We start from the raw sequence: 14,938 nt of genomic DNA, 5'->3' as shown, positions 1-14,938 counted from the left end.
CATTAGTTCCTACCATGAGTATTTAGAGCCCGGTCTCGCCTTCCGGACACGTTATTGTTGCATCAGCGTCCAGAAACCCAGAACCGGTGGCGATGTCGAACTCAGGAGAACAAGGTACTTTTAATACTTTGTTTCATCGCACCGGTTTCTGAAACTATGACTTACGCTGTCTCTGTAATGACGCTAACGTTACATAGCTAGCTTTTATGGAAACATGTGTGGCATGATAGCTACCTGTCACTGACACACCAACCCCCTTTAAAAAACCCAATGCTACCGGCTGTTTAAAAACTAAATTAATCAGAGATTGAAGTTATTATTTTCATTTTGTATCGTGATTTATTACAGCTGAAGGAAATGGAAACCTAACTCTCAATCTGCTTTTTTGACAAGCTAAAAACAATACATCGGCTATGGTGACGAATGTGCTTTAACCAATCGCCAATTAATATACAAATAACACAAAAAGCTTCACTTTAGCCTTCCCTGTAATTAATGTTATTATCAGTTTATGACATTTAAAGATTGCCATTAAAGTTAGTTTGAACGTGTTAAGGATTTATAAATTGGTATTTTTTTTCTTGCCAACATTATTGTTTAAAATATGGGAATACAGCTGTTTACATTGCTCATCAACAACACTGTAATTAAGTAGGGTTTATGTAATTGTCCCAATTGTTTGTGCTGCAAGAGTTTTTAACATGATACACCACTTGACTAAAATGCTATCATATTGTCTCCATGAAGGGTTGGGGGAGTGGGCTCCGTTGGTTTTGTTTCTTTATGACTTGGTTTCATTTTCGTTCTTGGTCAAAGATGGTTTCACTATTAGTGAAACTGTTGGTGATGCTACCTTTTCACAAAAAGAACCCATGCATCGAAGCTTGCTTTCACTTGTATTGTTTTATTATGTTTCATTGCTGCATTACATGTTTAGGCCTCATTGTGTATGCAGACATCAATCATGTTCACATATGGTGTTATTTATTTATAGCAGGGCTGTCCAAAGTGAGCCAGCTGCTTATTATCCTCCCCAGCAAAATATCATTTAATAAGAAAAAAACAACAAAAAAGTTGTAATTTTACAAAGATAACATATTATGAGGAAAAATATTTTTTTAACATACAGGTGAAATATTACCCCCAAAAAATCAATTTGTAGTTGTAATATTATGAGACACACAAAACAAATGAAGTTGTAATTTTCAGTGAATTAGGTTGACGGGAGAAAGTTAATAATAAAGTGACTATATTGTGGAATAAAGTAATAATTCAAAGAAAATAAATTTACAGAGAGAAGGATTTAGTTCTGTAACAAGAAAAAAAAGTTCAAATTTTACAAGAATAAACGATAAATATCATCAGGAAAAATAATGTAATTTCTGTAGCAGAGAGTTGAAATTTTAAAGATTTTTTTTTCTTAAAGGGGGAAAAGGTTATAATATGTGAATACAGTTGAAATATTCTGGGAATTAAGTTATAGTAATAAATATAATAAAGTTATAATAATTATGATATCAACATTTATTTTGTAAAAAAATATATATGTATATATATATATAAATATACATAAAAATACAAAATAATAAAAAAAAATTATATTAGGAAAGCAGGAAGTGAACAAATGTAACAGTTACTGATTGTAAACTGATTGTACTAATTAAAGAAAATAAAGTTATTTTTGGAAAATGGAGTAGGGGGAAAAGGTTATAATATTTGAATAAAGTCAAAATATTCTGGGAATAAAGTTATCGTATTAAGAAAAGAAAATTTACAAAGATACTTTCTTGAAAATATATAACTTCTTAGCATATTTACAAATATTTTGCTTTGCAAAATATTAAAGTGGCCCTTGCCTACTTTCTCTATTTGATTATTTTCTCTCTCCCGCTTCTTATTTTAATGGAAGGCGCGTTACATGGTTTCATACATTTTGAAATGTGCTCTTCAATGAGGAGAAAATTGCACTCTTTTCATCAGAGTTGATAAAATGGTCCAGTGCCGTGGTTCCTGCTAACATGGCCGTCCAAGGGAAACGTGCTGTTGATTTCAGGCAACTGCAGCCCGGTCTTATCTGCAACTATTTGCTTTCTTGTGTTTGCAGCCTTTGAGTATGGCTCCTTGCTACAAATAAATGAGGAAGCCGCACTTGAAGCGGCACTGAATGACTACCTAACCACTCGCAGTTACCTGGCTGGTTTCAGCCCTTCGCAGGTTGACCAGAAAGCCTTTAAGCTCCTCCACAGACCCCCAGACCCCCAGCATGTCCACGCTCTGCGTTGGTACAGACATATAACAGCCCTGCAGCAGGACCTGAGCCCGCAAAACAGCAGTGAGTAGACGGATGGAGACCTGATTATGGCTAGTCTGTGAAACCAGCCAGGATGCTGAGGTCCTCCGTGCAGGAAAAGTGGCTAGCGGCTAGCGGCTAGCGGCTAGTCATCCCCGCTTCAGACGCCAGCATGAACAAAGGCATCGCTTCTTTCGCTTTCATTGTTAGTCACATGCATGCATGTTCATTTAGGCTTTCTCACCCAGGCCCCAGGTATGCTTTGACAGAGTGAAGAAATAATATCGATAATTGCGACATGCATACTTCAATGAGGTTGCGTTGTATTTTTATTTCTTGTTTTTCTTTCTGGTCTTGCTGCAATGTTGTCGTGTGTTGTTGTGTTTTCATCGAAGCACGGCCTGATCTGTTTTGTCTGGATACATTTTCACCCTTTTATGTTGCTTGGACATTGAATCGGTCATCATGTCTCACCGTGGTGTATCACAAGGAAGCAAATCTACACAACGAGCGCGTATACCGCTTGTCTATTACGGACAATTCTCCTTTGTTGCTTTCAAGGGAAGAAATAACAACTAAAAAACATTTAAGTCATCACTCGTTGATGCCGTTGAATTGGTTCCAGACATGAAAAAAACTTGTTTACGTAGTTTTTAACATCATTAAAGCCCTCTGGACATGAACTAACACCCCTATAGTCACATTTACACTTCATATATTTTGGAATTATTATTTATGATACCTTTATTTACCCAGGCAAGCAAATTCTTATTTACAAGAAACGAGGCTGATCTAATACTGCCTGTGCCCCCCCTGTTTAATGCTTTGACTATTTGGTTTCAGGGAAAGGAAGGCGGGTGCAGCCTCAGTGGTCTCCCCCAGCTGGAACAGATGTTCCCCAACTCAGACTCTACAACAGCCTCACCAGAGCGAAGGTATGGAGGATGAAAGAGAAGAATCTTTGGGTCTGGCTGCTAAAATGTCGACTGAAAAGCTAAGATGTGCTGCAATGTTTATTTTGTAAAAAATATATTATATATATTATATAAATATATATAAAAATACAAATTAATAAATTAAAAAATTTAACTATATAATATAGTATTATATTATATGTGTTATTATTATTTATATTATATATATTATATAATAAAGTCAAAATATTTTGGGAATAAAGTTATAGTAGTAATTATAATAAAGTTAATATAATTATTATATATCAACTTTTGTTGTAAAAAATATATATATTATATAAATGTACATAAAAATACAAAATAATAAATTAACAAAAAATAAATTATATTAGGAAAGTAGGACGTGAACAAATGTAACAGTTAGTGATAGGATTTAATAAGCTTTGCTTCTTCCTACTCCTTTTGGACATGTGGAACTGGGAACTGATTATGGGATGCACTCAATTGGAATCTGATGCATGTTCAAATGAAATTAAACCATGATCATATTTCATATTTAATTTCATAGCAACTGTCATGCAAATGCATTGAATTACTTATCATATTTTTAAATGGTTGTCAATTTAGGAAAGTTAAAGACTGTAATACCCATTTTTGTTATTGGTCCTCCATTGGGCCGTCCCCCAGATAATGATATTTTAACGTCCGTCTTCTGAAATATTTCAGGAGCCATTTGTTCCTCAGAATGGGAACAAGGTCACGTGGTACAGCTGTGGACCGACGGTGTACGATGCCTCCCACATGGGCCATGCCAGGTAAAGTCACGCACCTTCATAGTGCAACATGCCTCTCATTGTTGCCCCTTTGTCCTCCAGATCATACATCTCCTTCGATATTCTGCGGAGGATTCTCAGGGACTACTTCATGTATGATGTCTTCTACTGCATGAACATCACCGACATCGATGACAAAGTGAGAAGCTAGACTTTGGCTTTGGGATTCATTAGACACAATCATATCCTCGACGGCGGAGGTGTGGTTAGCACGCACGCCTCACAGCTAGGAGACCCGAGTTCAATTCCACCCTCGGCCATCTCTGTGTGGAGTTTGCATGTTCTCCCCGTGCATGCGTGGGTTTTTTCTCCGTTTTTGGAATGTGGAGGAAACGGAGAAAAAACCCACGCATGCACGGGGAGAACATGCAAACTCCACACAGAGATGGCCGAGGGTGGAATTGAACCCTGGTCTCCTAGCTGTGGTAAATCCTCTCCCGAATGTGACATAGTATATTACCTCACTAACGAATGCATTTTTCATCTGTATCAGATCATTAAAAGGGCACGTCAGAACTATCTTCTGGACCAGTACAAAGAGAAGCAACCCAAAGCTGCTCAAATACTACAGGATGTGCTGACCGCCCGAGTGGTGAGACCTTCCCGGCTTTTTTTTTAAATGAAAATTCAAGTCCTTGTACAACCGAGGAGATCCAACAATGGCTTCCCCTGCTTACTTGCAATCCTCACAGCCATTTCGGGCCCGTCTGACCTCGACCACAGACCCGGATAAGAAGCAAATGCTAGAAAAGCTCGACGTCGCCATCAGCGCCGCTCTGCAGCCTCTGCAGGCAGCCATGGAGAGCAAAGCAGCAGATGAAGTGGTGGGACCTCTGGCCCAAGTGAGTTATTAAATATATTTACAACCACAAACGGATAAACTGTTACATTTGTTCACTTCCTGCTTTCCTAACATAGTTTAATGTTTTTATTTTGTTTCTTCACCCCCCCCCCCCCCCATACCAAAGTACAAGGTGATATGGCCATGCAATGACATAATGGTTACCATAGTAACATAATATCCTACCCCTCCATCTGGTACTTTTACAATCAGTAACTGTTACATTTGTTCACTTCCTGCTTTCCTAATATAGTTTAAGTATTTTTTTTTAACTATAATTTTTTTTTTTTTTGTCACATACCGACGTACAAGGTGATATGAGCATCCAATGACATAATGGTTACCATAGTAACATAGCTTCAGTAACTTACATTTGTTCACTTCCTGCTTTCCTAATATAAGTATTTTTTTAACTATAATTTTTTTTTTTTTTGGGTCACATACCGACGTACGAGGTGATATGAGCATCCAATGCCATAATGGTTACCATAGTTACCCTGAGATCATATTTCTCCTCCCTTGTAGAGAAGTATTGGATGACGTTTTTAGCTAATTGGTTATTTTTAGCCTTATGCATTATTTTAGCTGTTTGAAGATGAACTATATCAGCAAGTTGAAGTATTTACCGTTTGGCTAGTTTTTAGAAGACTTTTTAGAAGTCAGTATTTTTGGTAATGTGTGTTTTTCATGTTTTCGCTCCAGCGACTACTGGATGATTCCAAGGACTTGCTGTCTGACTGGCTGGATGGTCAGTTTGGCAGTGAAGTGACGGACAATTCCATCTTCTCAATTGTGCCTAAATATTGGGAGGGGGAATACCATAAAGACATGGAGGCCTTGAATGTAAGTCGCAGAAGAGGGTGAAAAATGGGTCATATCCACAAAAGTTAGTAGCTGTTTTGTTCATTTCTAAAAACAGCGAATGAATCTACCTAGGAAGGATGCGAGTGCCCCTTTATGCCAAGTTTATACATCTTCAATATACAAGAAAAAAACTACATCTCAGCTTTGTTGATTGCTGAGAAAATAGGGCAAGATACGGCAACTATTACATGTTATCATCCGTGTACGTGTTCATGCATGATCATGATGCAGCATGGATATCAAACCATGAAACGTTGTTAAAGGGTCATTTTTTAGAGGGCTAGATGTATCCCAATGACAGCATTGTTAGCTAGCTCATATTAACTCATTTTCTCGTGTTAGAATGCACAGAAAAGGGAAAGAAATATGTGTTCATGTATTGCTCGGTACATCTAAAGGTACATTTGTTTTTATAAAATGATAACATGTATAATGATAACAACAACAATAGCTCATAAGAGTGTCATTTCATGTAAGAGTATAAAAGGCCTAGTATGAACTTTGCTATTTTTTTCCCCATTTTCTTTTTTTGTTGTGTTCTTCCCATTTATTTAAAATATTATAACTTTTTCCCAAACATAATTTCCAAAAATACAACTTAATTTTTCTTTTGTATGTTTCTCATATTATGACTTTTGTTCTTTAATATTTCAACTCTGTTACTTGTCGACTTTATTTTTCCTCATAATATTAGGTGGGGGGCTGCACGGCGGACGAGTGGTTAGCGTGCAGACCTCACAATTCCACCCTCGGCCATCTCTGTGTGGAGTTTCTTCTTGTAAATGTTCTTCTCATCATTACGACTTTATTCCCATTTTTGACTTCATTCTTGCAACTTTGTCCGCAACGTTTTGTCAGCTGGCGCTGATGATTTAGTGTAACAAACAGCAACGGAATCTTAAAACGATCAAGAAAAAATACCAAAAACAAATGAAATAAAGATTCGGAATGAATTTGTATTTGAAGAGGGAAACTAGTACTTGATCCCCAAGCTTGGTGGAGGAAGCCTAGTCAGGCATTTCCTGTAGTTGGCGTTGGCGTAGATGTCCGTGTGTTTCATATGTTGCAAATGCAGAATCAAACTGAGTTATTAGTTCATATTCATATACTCTATAACCTAAAATGAGCTTTCTGATTTTTCCAGGTTCTTCCTCCTGATGTCCTGACCCGTGTCAGTGAATACGTACCAGAGATTGTGGAGTTTGTGAAGAAGATCGTCTCAAACGGCTATGGGTAAAGGACTAGTGACTCTTTCACACGTACTGCACCGATAATCTCACTAAAACTTCAAATTATGTTTTTTTTTTCAGATATGAATCGAATGGTTCTGTTTACTTTAACACTGCAAAGTTTGATGCCAGCGCGCAGCACTCGTATGCCAAACTGGTGCCGGAAGCAGTTGGAGATCAGAAGGCCTTGGAGGAAGGAGAAGGTACATGAGTGCATGTTTGGTTCTTTCTTTCGGCTCGAACCATCTCACAACAGACACAGTAATCAATAATAAACACCAGGTACTTTTTTTGCAGGCGTAAACCCACGCAAAATTAAAAATCAGCTTTGAACCCCCCGACTTCACTTCCTGTCCACCTCCCACTTAGCTCCCCTAACAGATAAAACATTTACAGCAACACACGTGTCTTAGTTATGTCTCAAATTACTTATTTTCTATTATGGCTGCAATATTCGGCTAACGCTAATTAAACGTGACTATAGGGGTGTTATGCCATGTCTGGAGGGCTCTAATAATGTTAAAACCCACATTTAGAAGGTAAACACATCTTCTATGCTCTTAACTTTCATCTGTAAATCAGGAATTTTACTTAGAAGAAACGCACTTCTCACATGGTTACCATAGAGACGTTCATGTTTTTTTTTTGTTTGTTTGTTTTTTTAGGTGATTTGAGCATTTCTGCTGACAGATTGAGTGAGAAGAAATCACCCAATGACTTTGCCTTGTGGAAGGCGTCAAAGCCTGGAGAGCCTTCGTGGGATTCTCCATGGGGGAAGGTGAGAGTTGAAACCCAAATTGGGTGCAATATTGACATGCTTGATTGACATGCTTGATTGACATGCTTGATTGACATGCTTGACGCCTTGCAAAATGTGCAAAAGTGCAAAATGTGCAAGGTGGTTGTCGTACGGTCATTCCTTGCCATTTGGTTATTGGTTATGAAATCATGCTGTTTAATGGTATAGTAACGCTAATATTACATATTATATCTATATTACGTCTTATTTATGACTTAAATTGCTTATTTTGCTGCACGGTGTGCAAGTGGAGTCTCTGTGTGGAGTTTGCATGTTCTCCCCGTGCATGCGTGGGTTTTCTGGTTTCCGGGTACTCCGGTTTCCTCCCACATTCCAAAAACATGCTAGGTTAATTGGCCACTCCAAATTGTCCATAGGTATGAATGTGAGTGTGAATGGTTGTTTGTCTATATGTGCCCTGTGTTTTCAGTGCTGTAACTGTGAAAATATTGAAAGATTCTACATGCAACTGACAAAGCTTGGTTTCTTTGTAACAGGGAAGGCCTGGCTGGCATATTGAATGCTCTGCCATGGCTGGCTCCATTTTGGGAGAGTCTATGGACATCCACGGTGGGGGGTTCGATCTCAGATTCCCCCATCATGACAACGAGCTGGCTCAGTCAGAGGTACAAAAGTGCAAACTTGAGTAGTACACATGTGCAACAGTTCATTACTACCGTATTTTTCCGGACTATAAGTACCTTTTTTTCTTCATAGGTCGGCTGTTCCTACGACTTAAAATTAAAAAACTGGACACATTTTGTGTTTATGTTTTGTGTAGCTGAATAAGCATTGTGTTAGTATTTCTTACACCTATTCAGCCTGTTCACTATTCTTTTATTGTTAGAACTTGCCTCCCAAGAGGACATAATGTCTATTTTAGTCACGTAGTTAAAATAAATTACCTTCAAAAAATGCCACTTATACTCCAGCGCGACTTATGTATGTTTTTTTTTCTACCTAATTATGCATTTTTGGCCTTGTGCGACTTATTATATACTCCGGAGAAAATACGGTAATTCATACACAATTTCTTTCCCCTCACAGGCTTTCTTCGAGAACGATCACTGGGTCCGCTACTTCCTGCACACCGGTCACCTTACCATTGCAGGATGCAAGATGTCCAAATCTCTGAAGAACTTCATCACCATTAAGGAGGCCTTGGCAAAAAATACAGGTAAACCTTCTGGTTCTGGTCAGTCAGTCTGTGTAAAAAAAAAAAAACAAAAAAAAAAGTTTTTTTACAAAAAGTGATTTCAAGATTTTCTTTTAATGTTGTGACTTAATTTTTTTTACCCAAAAATACAATAAAAATTTGTTTATTTTTTTTTTATATATTGTCATATTATGTTTTTTCTTCAATATTTAAACTCTTTGCTAGTAAAATTAATATTTTACCTCGTATTACATGTTTGATCTTGTAAGAATAATTTTTTTTTCTCAATATTTTAACTTTATTCTGGTAAAATTATAGCTGTTTCCATTTTTTGTTGTTTTTCTAAAATAATCCCAATTATTTCAACTTTCTTATTTAAAATTTTCTTCTTTTTTTCTTTTAACTTGATCATTTACATTTTGAGAATTTACCACGGCCCAATAAAAATCACTCATTTGCCCTGGAACTCAATAAGTAATCATAATTTGTATTGAATAATTGTTCATAATTGAAGAATTATTTTAATGATGTTTGATGCGGAATATAAGTTTTCACTGCTGTTGGATCATCTTGTTTTTACTATTTATTATTATGCCTCCATGCAACACACCATGCACACTCACACAATTTGAGCTAATCATTTCAACAATATGTACAATTGAGAGACAGAGAGAGGCCTTTTGTAATATTTTATAAAAATGTATATATCATATTTTCTGATATATGTCTAATGTAATTTTTAGAAATATTGCATTAATAATTCTGATTACATAACATTGAACACTGATTACATTCATTTTCAACTTTTCCTGTTTGTTTTTTTTGTCGCAGCCCGCCAACTCCGTCTAGCTTTCTTGATGCATTCGTGGAAAGATACCCTTGACTACTCTCCCAACACCATGGAGTCTGCAGTTCAGTACGAGAAGTTCCTCAACGTATGTGACGCGTCTTGGGGGTGGAAGAGGAATCATCCTAAATCCCGTACCAGTAATATGATGTCTTTCCTCTTTTGTCCAACAGGAATTCTTCTTGAATGTGAAGGACATTTTACGTGCTCCTACAGACGCCACCGGCCAGTTTGAGAAGTGGGAGGGAGCAGAGGTGGAGCTTAACAACGGGTAGGTGAGACGCAATGGGCGAACCTGGGCCTTCAAATGAATGAAGAGCTACTTGAAAAATGGTTAGGAGCTACTGGTAGCTCATGGGCTACTGTTTGGAGACCCCCGACTCACCGCGTATGAACTCAAAGAGCGGTAATGTTGGCACTGCTGGTGTAGCGGAGCTCCGGAGAACTGGGACACAAGCGTGCTGCGTCCACCTCGGCTGCCCGAGCAGGAGCACTCATTGTCGGACACACTTTGTCAGAGGCACCACTGGTTCCACCATTGGTAGTGGAAATGTGTTTTTTTTGCGGTACTACTTGCGTTCCGGACATCTGTGAGCTTGTAATTTGCATGCATGCATTTAAGACGGTTCCTGTATGCGCACTCTATAATGCTACACAGATAACTACTTACACATGCTAACTAAATCTTCTACGAAAGAAGCGTAGCAGACACAGGAGGAGGTCAGGGATACCCTGACACGCCCATATAAGGAAGCCGACGGCTGACGTCATTATCTTAAACGTTGGTATCGTTTAACATGCGAATACAACATTCTAACGACATTTATAGGTCAGAAAAGTGAAAAAAAAAAGCACGATCGCCCTCGAAATGAAAAGCCGTTGTCCACGTTCTCCAGCTTCTACGTGAAGAAGTCGGCCGTCCACGAGGCTCTGTGTGACAACATTGACACCCGCACAGCCATGGAGGAGATGAGGCAGCTGGTCAGCCAGAGCAACAGCTACATGGCCGCCAAGAAGAGCAGCAGGCTGAGACCCAACCGTATGCTAATGGGGAGCATCGCCGTGTATCTGACCAACATGCTCAAGGTGAGAAGATTTTGTTTTCACTCAACAGTAGTTTTTCTTTTCATCAGTTTAAGACGTTTCACCATGCGTTGCTGTTGTCTTGTAGATATTTGGCGCCATCGACGGATCGGAGTCTGTTGGTTTCCCCGTGGGAGGACAAGGACAGAATGTCGATGTAAGAAACAACCCGATTTTACACTTTTCCCATGTTTTTTCTAGAGGTGAGCATTAGTTAATTGTGATGCAAACCTACATCTTGTTAATAGATGATATGAAGCCGATATAGATATAATATATAACAGTGTCCTGTAGTCATTAATGACATTATTAGCCACGTTTACAGGAGTTTTTTTTCTTTCCGAATGACAGCCACAATCTCTAAGCGTCCAAATTAAACAACCCTGCTGTATAAAACACCTCATTTCTTCATCTACACAGGCAAGGGTGTCCCGATTTGATGTTTTTTTATTATCAAAATATTAGTGTTCATCACTTTCAGATGCAATTTGACTTGATTTAGTTTAGTATCCCACCGGTCCAGCGAGGATAAGCGGCATAGAAAATGGATCGTTTAGGTACCGAAGCTCAACAGACACCGATTTTTATAACATGATGATGCTGTTTCTGCTCCGTTTGCTAGCTGGAGAGCACAGTGATGCCGTACCTCAAGGTCCTCTCGGAGTTCCGAGAACAAGTGCGACAAATTGCCAGACAGCAGAAGGGTAAGACACACTCACACACATGCAGATTAAAGCAAGAACTTGAAAAACAGTCCCCAAAATGAGTTGAAACCAGACCTGCCAACATGTTGTATACACAATTGTTTTGATCGTAAAATACAGTAAAAAAAAAAAAAAGGCTAATTATGGCTTTTTTCAAGGATTTTTCTTTCTTTAACAGAAGAGTACCATGTCCTTGAACGTGATATTCATAACAGCTGGCAAATATTTCTTCTTCACCTTATCTAGTCATGGACTTGCTCCAGCTCTGCGACGTTGTCCGCAATGATACATTACCAGAACTTGGTGTCCGACTGGAGGATCATGAAGGTAACATCCCATCCTTGTCACGTCACGCTCCCTAATCAGCATTTATGGACATATTTTGTTTGGAGTAACTCTCCTTTGGTACTGTAAGCCCACAGTATGTCCATGTTTTTGGAGTAAGCCTGGGTGGGAAGGAGAAAACCCATGCTTGTGTTTTGACTGCGTGTTGCAGGACTGCCAACCGTGGTGAAACTGGTGGACAAGGAGACCTTAATGAAAGAAAGGGATGAGAAGAAGAAGGTAAGGAGGTGTGCTAGTGTTTGTTTGCTTTTCCAGGTGACATTCATTTGCCCGTCTCTAAAACTTTTAAATCGGGAATATCGGACAATTAAGATATGCCTTTATTCATCCCTCAGTGGGGAGATTTGTATTATTAATTTAATTTAATATTATCAGATATATCAAGATCTATTGATATCTGTGCACAAGTATTATTATTACTATATTATTGCAGTTAATTGGTGCCAGAAAGTAGGATTCCTTATTCATAAATCAAATATTTTAAATAGTAGTTAACATTATTAGAGCCCTCTAGACATGAAATAACACCCCTATGCTCACTTTTACACTTGTCTTACCCAATACGGTAGACATTCATTTGTTCATTTTCTACCGCTTATCCTCAAGAGGGTCGCAGGGGTGCTGGAGCCTATCCCAGCTGTCTTCGGGCGAGAGGCGGGGTACAGGCTAGACTGGTGGCCAGCCAATCACAGGGCACATATAGACAAACAACCATTCACACTCACATTCATACCTATGGACAATTTGGAGTCGTTAATTAACCTAGCATGTTTTTTGGAATGTGGGAGGAAACCGGAGTACCCGGAGAACATGCAAACTCCACACAGAGATGGCCGAGGGTGGGATCGAACTTGGGTCTCCTCGCTGTGAGGCCTGCGTGCCCCACAGTGGTATTCCTTATTTATAAATTGTGTATTTTCATAGTCAAAGCATACATAGAAAACTGGTTTACAATCTTCTAAACACTATTAGAGCCCTCTCGACATGACGTAACACCCCTATAGTCACATTTTATTTACACCATTTTATTAAAAACAAAAAAAACCCTCAAGACAGACATTCACGACATTTTTTTCAAGCATACAATATGAGACTGTGTCAGTGGTTGCGTACATAAGTTGCAAATGTATCAATTTATGCATGTTGGTGTGCAGAACTGCTTCTTTCCAACACAACATTGTTGTTGTTTTTGCAGCAGGAGGAAGAGAAGCAAAGGAAAAAAGAGGAGGCAGCCAGGAAGAAAGAAGAACAGGAGGTCCGAGTTGAGCTCGTCCAGCTAAGCTAAGCTAAGCTAATTCATCTTTGATAATTCCTGCTTCCTTCATTTTTTTTGCTTTTGTGTTTCAGATGGCAAAACTTGCCAAAATGAAGATCCCGCCATGTGAAATGTTTCTCGCGGAAACGGACAAATACTCCAAATTTGATGAATCGGTAAGACATTGTATTGCTATCTTGAATGATAGGCGTGGAAATGCCAACACTTTGATAGAACATTGTGTTCTGCGTCCTTGTGGTGTATTGGAGTCATGTATGGTCTTAGCTACAACAGTCCTGTTTGGCTCACCCCAATGTGTTCTGTGTTCTGATTGGCTGGAGACCATTGTCAATCAATCTCGCAGCTAGCGATCATACATTTTGAAGAAAGGCACAAGTTAGGCAGAAGAATCTAGCGTTGATGTTTTTAACAAGGATACAGAAACGCTATAGCGTCACGGCTCCTATTTTTTTCTTAAATCCAGGAATTTGCGGGAATATCCGGAAAATTTCATATCTGAAGGCTGGCTGATAATGAAGCAAAACATATTAACAGCTACTTAGCTGACAGGAAGCAATACGTAAAGCTAGGAGAATACACATGTATATTAGGAAAGCAGGAAGTGAACAAATGTAAGATCATACATGTCCATCTGTCCCCAGGGTTTCCCCACTCACGACGCCGAAGGGAAGGAGCTCAGCAAAGGACAAGCAAAGAAGCTGCGCAAGCTTTTTGAGACGCAAGAGAAGTTGCACAACGAGTATCTTATGAGCCAAAATGGCAACTAAGCCCCGCCCTTTACATTCTTAGTCCCTTCCTTAATGTTTTTTTTTATTTTACCACCTTTTCTGTACTGCTATAAATGCTATGGAAGTCTAGTATGCAGTGGAGAAACCATGTCAGCGAGCAAATCCTTTATTATGGCCCGTTTTCCTCATGTCTCGCGTAAATGTTCAAGCAATGGCGAGGATGTCGACTTAAACGGGTTCCACTGTACTGACGTGAAACCCCTACTGAAGGTTTTAATACACAAAGACTAGATGAGATAAGTGTATTGATCCTCTGAGGGAAATGAAGGTTCCAATAGCAGTGACGCCATATTTGCAACTGTATAAATGATCAAACTCATTATCATCGTCATCATCACATTTTTATCTGATTTTCACGGACCCCTGAAGTCCATCCATGGACCCCAGGTTAAGAAGCTCCTCCTTGGACTGCCTCCTCACGCTGACCTACCATGAAAACATCATGTTTCTAGATACAAATGCAATAGAACAAAAGTTTAACGTCTCTATACAGAAATCGGGGCAGTACATGTTCATAATATTCATGTTGGTTATTGTTTCTTTGTCTCCAGAAACAAGAATATATCTATTTTTTTTTCTTTTTGATGATTTTCCGATAGTTTTACCATCCATTCCTCACTGGAAATAAAGCATTTAGTGGCTTTGGTGTGATTTAATGTACCGGTGTTTAGTAATTGTTGTAAAATTACCCATGTAATAATAATAATAAGAAGAAGAAGAAGAAGTGTTGTTAAAATCAATAATAAATACATCAACCATTGTCTTTGTATCATCATCATCATTGAAAAGGTCCAGAGGACAATAGAGTGTACTTCAGAGTAGAATGCAGAGTATATTGACGGTAAATCATATATCGATAAATATACATTATATATAAAGGTCAATTAGAACACATGAGTCCTTTTGAGTCCTTTTACTGATTCGAGTTCTTGTGTCGACTTACGAGTCACTCAAACGGGTACCCGATTC

At 38.6% G+C, this 14,938-nt stretch overlaps 1 protein-coding gene across 2 annotated transcripts; it reads left to right on the top strand.

Moving 5' to 3' along the window:
• Position 1: 1 nt before the first annotated feature.
• Positions 2 to 14,729, top strand: cars1 (cysteinyl-tRNA synthetase 1). Of its 2 annotated transcripts, XM_058077632.2 has the most exons (23): positions 2 to 114; positions 2,105 to 2,332; positions 3,134 to 3,225; positions 3,931 to 4,019; positions 4,080 to 4,176; positions 4,531 to 4,629; positions 4,730 to 4,879; positions 5,581 to 5,721; positions 6,887 to 6,975; positions 7,053 to 7,174; positions 7,637 to 7,749; positions 8,268 to 8,396; positions 8,818 to 8,947; positions 9,758 to 9,861; positions 9,947 to 10,044; positions 10,670 to 10,859; positions 10,945 to 11,013; positions 11,479 to 11,560; positions 11,807 to 11,887; positions 12,057 to 12,124; positions 13,101 to 13,160; positions 13,253 to 13,336; positions 13,823 to 14,729. In XM_058077632.2, exons 1-23 carry the CDS (start codon positions 93 to 95, stop codon positions 13,946 to 13,948), a joined length of 2,463 nt encoding a protein of 820 aa, XP_057933615.2. In that variant the 5' UTR covers positions 2 to 92; the 3' UTR covers positions 13,949 to 14,729. The 2 variants fall into 2 exon arrangements, with proteins under 2 accessions (XP_057933615.2, XP_057933616.2); XM_058077633.2 differs by lacking the exon at positions 2,105 to 2,332 and having other exon boundaries at positions 3 to 114.
• The last annotated feature ends 209 nt before the right edge of the window (positions 14,730 to 14,938 follow it).

The sequence above is a fragment of the Doryrhamphus excisus genome, linkage group LG1 (assembly GCF_037039965.1).
Source record: "Doryrhamphus excisus strain RoL-2023G ecotype Guam linkage group LG1, RoL_Dexc_Guam_v1.1, whole genome shotgun sequence".
NCBI classification, from domain to species: domain Eukaryota; kingdom Metazoa; phylum Chordata; class Actinopteri; order Syngnathiformes; family Syngnathidae; genus Doryrhamphus; species Doryrhamphus excisus.
This window is presented reverse-complemented; position numbering and strand designations above follow the sequence as displayed.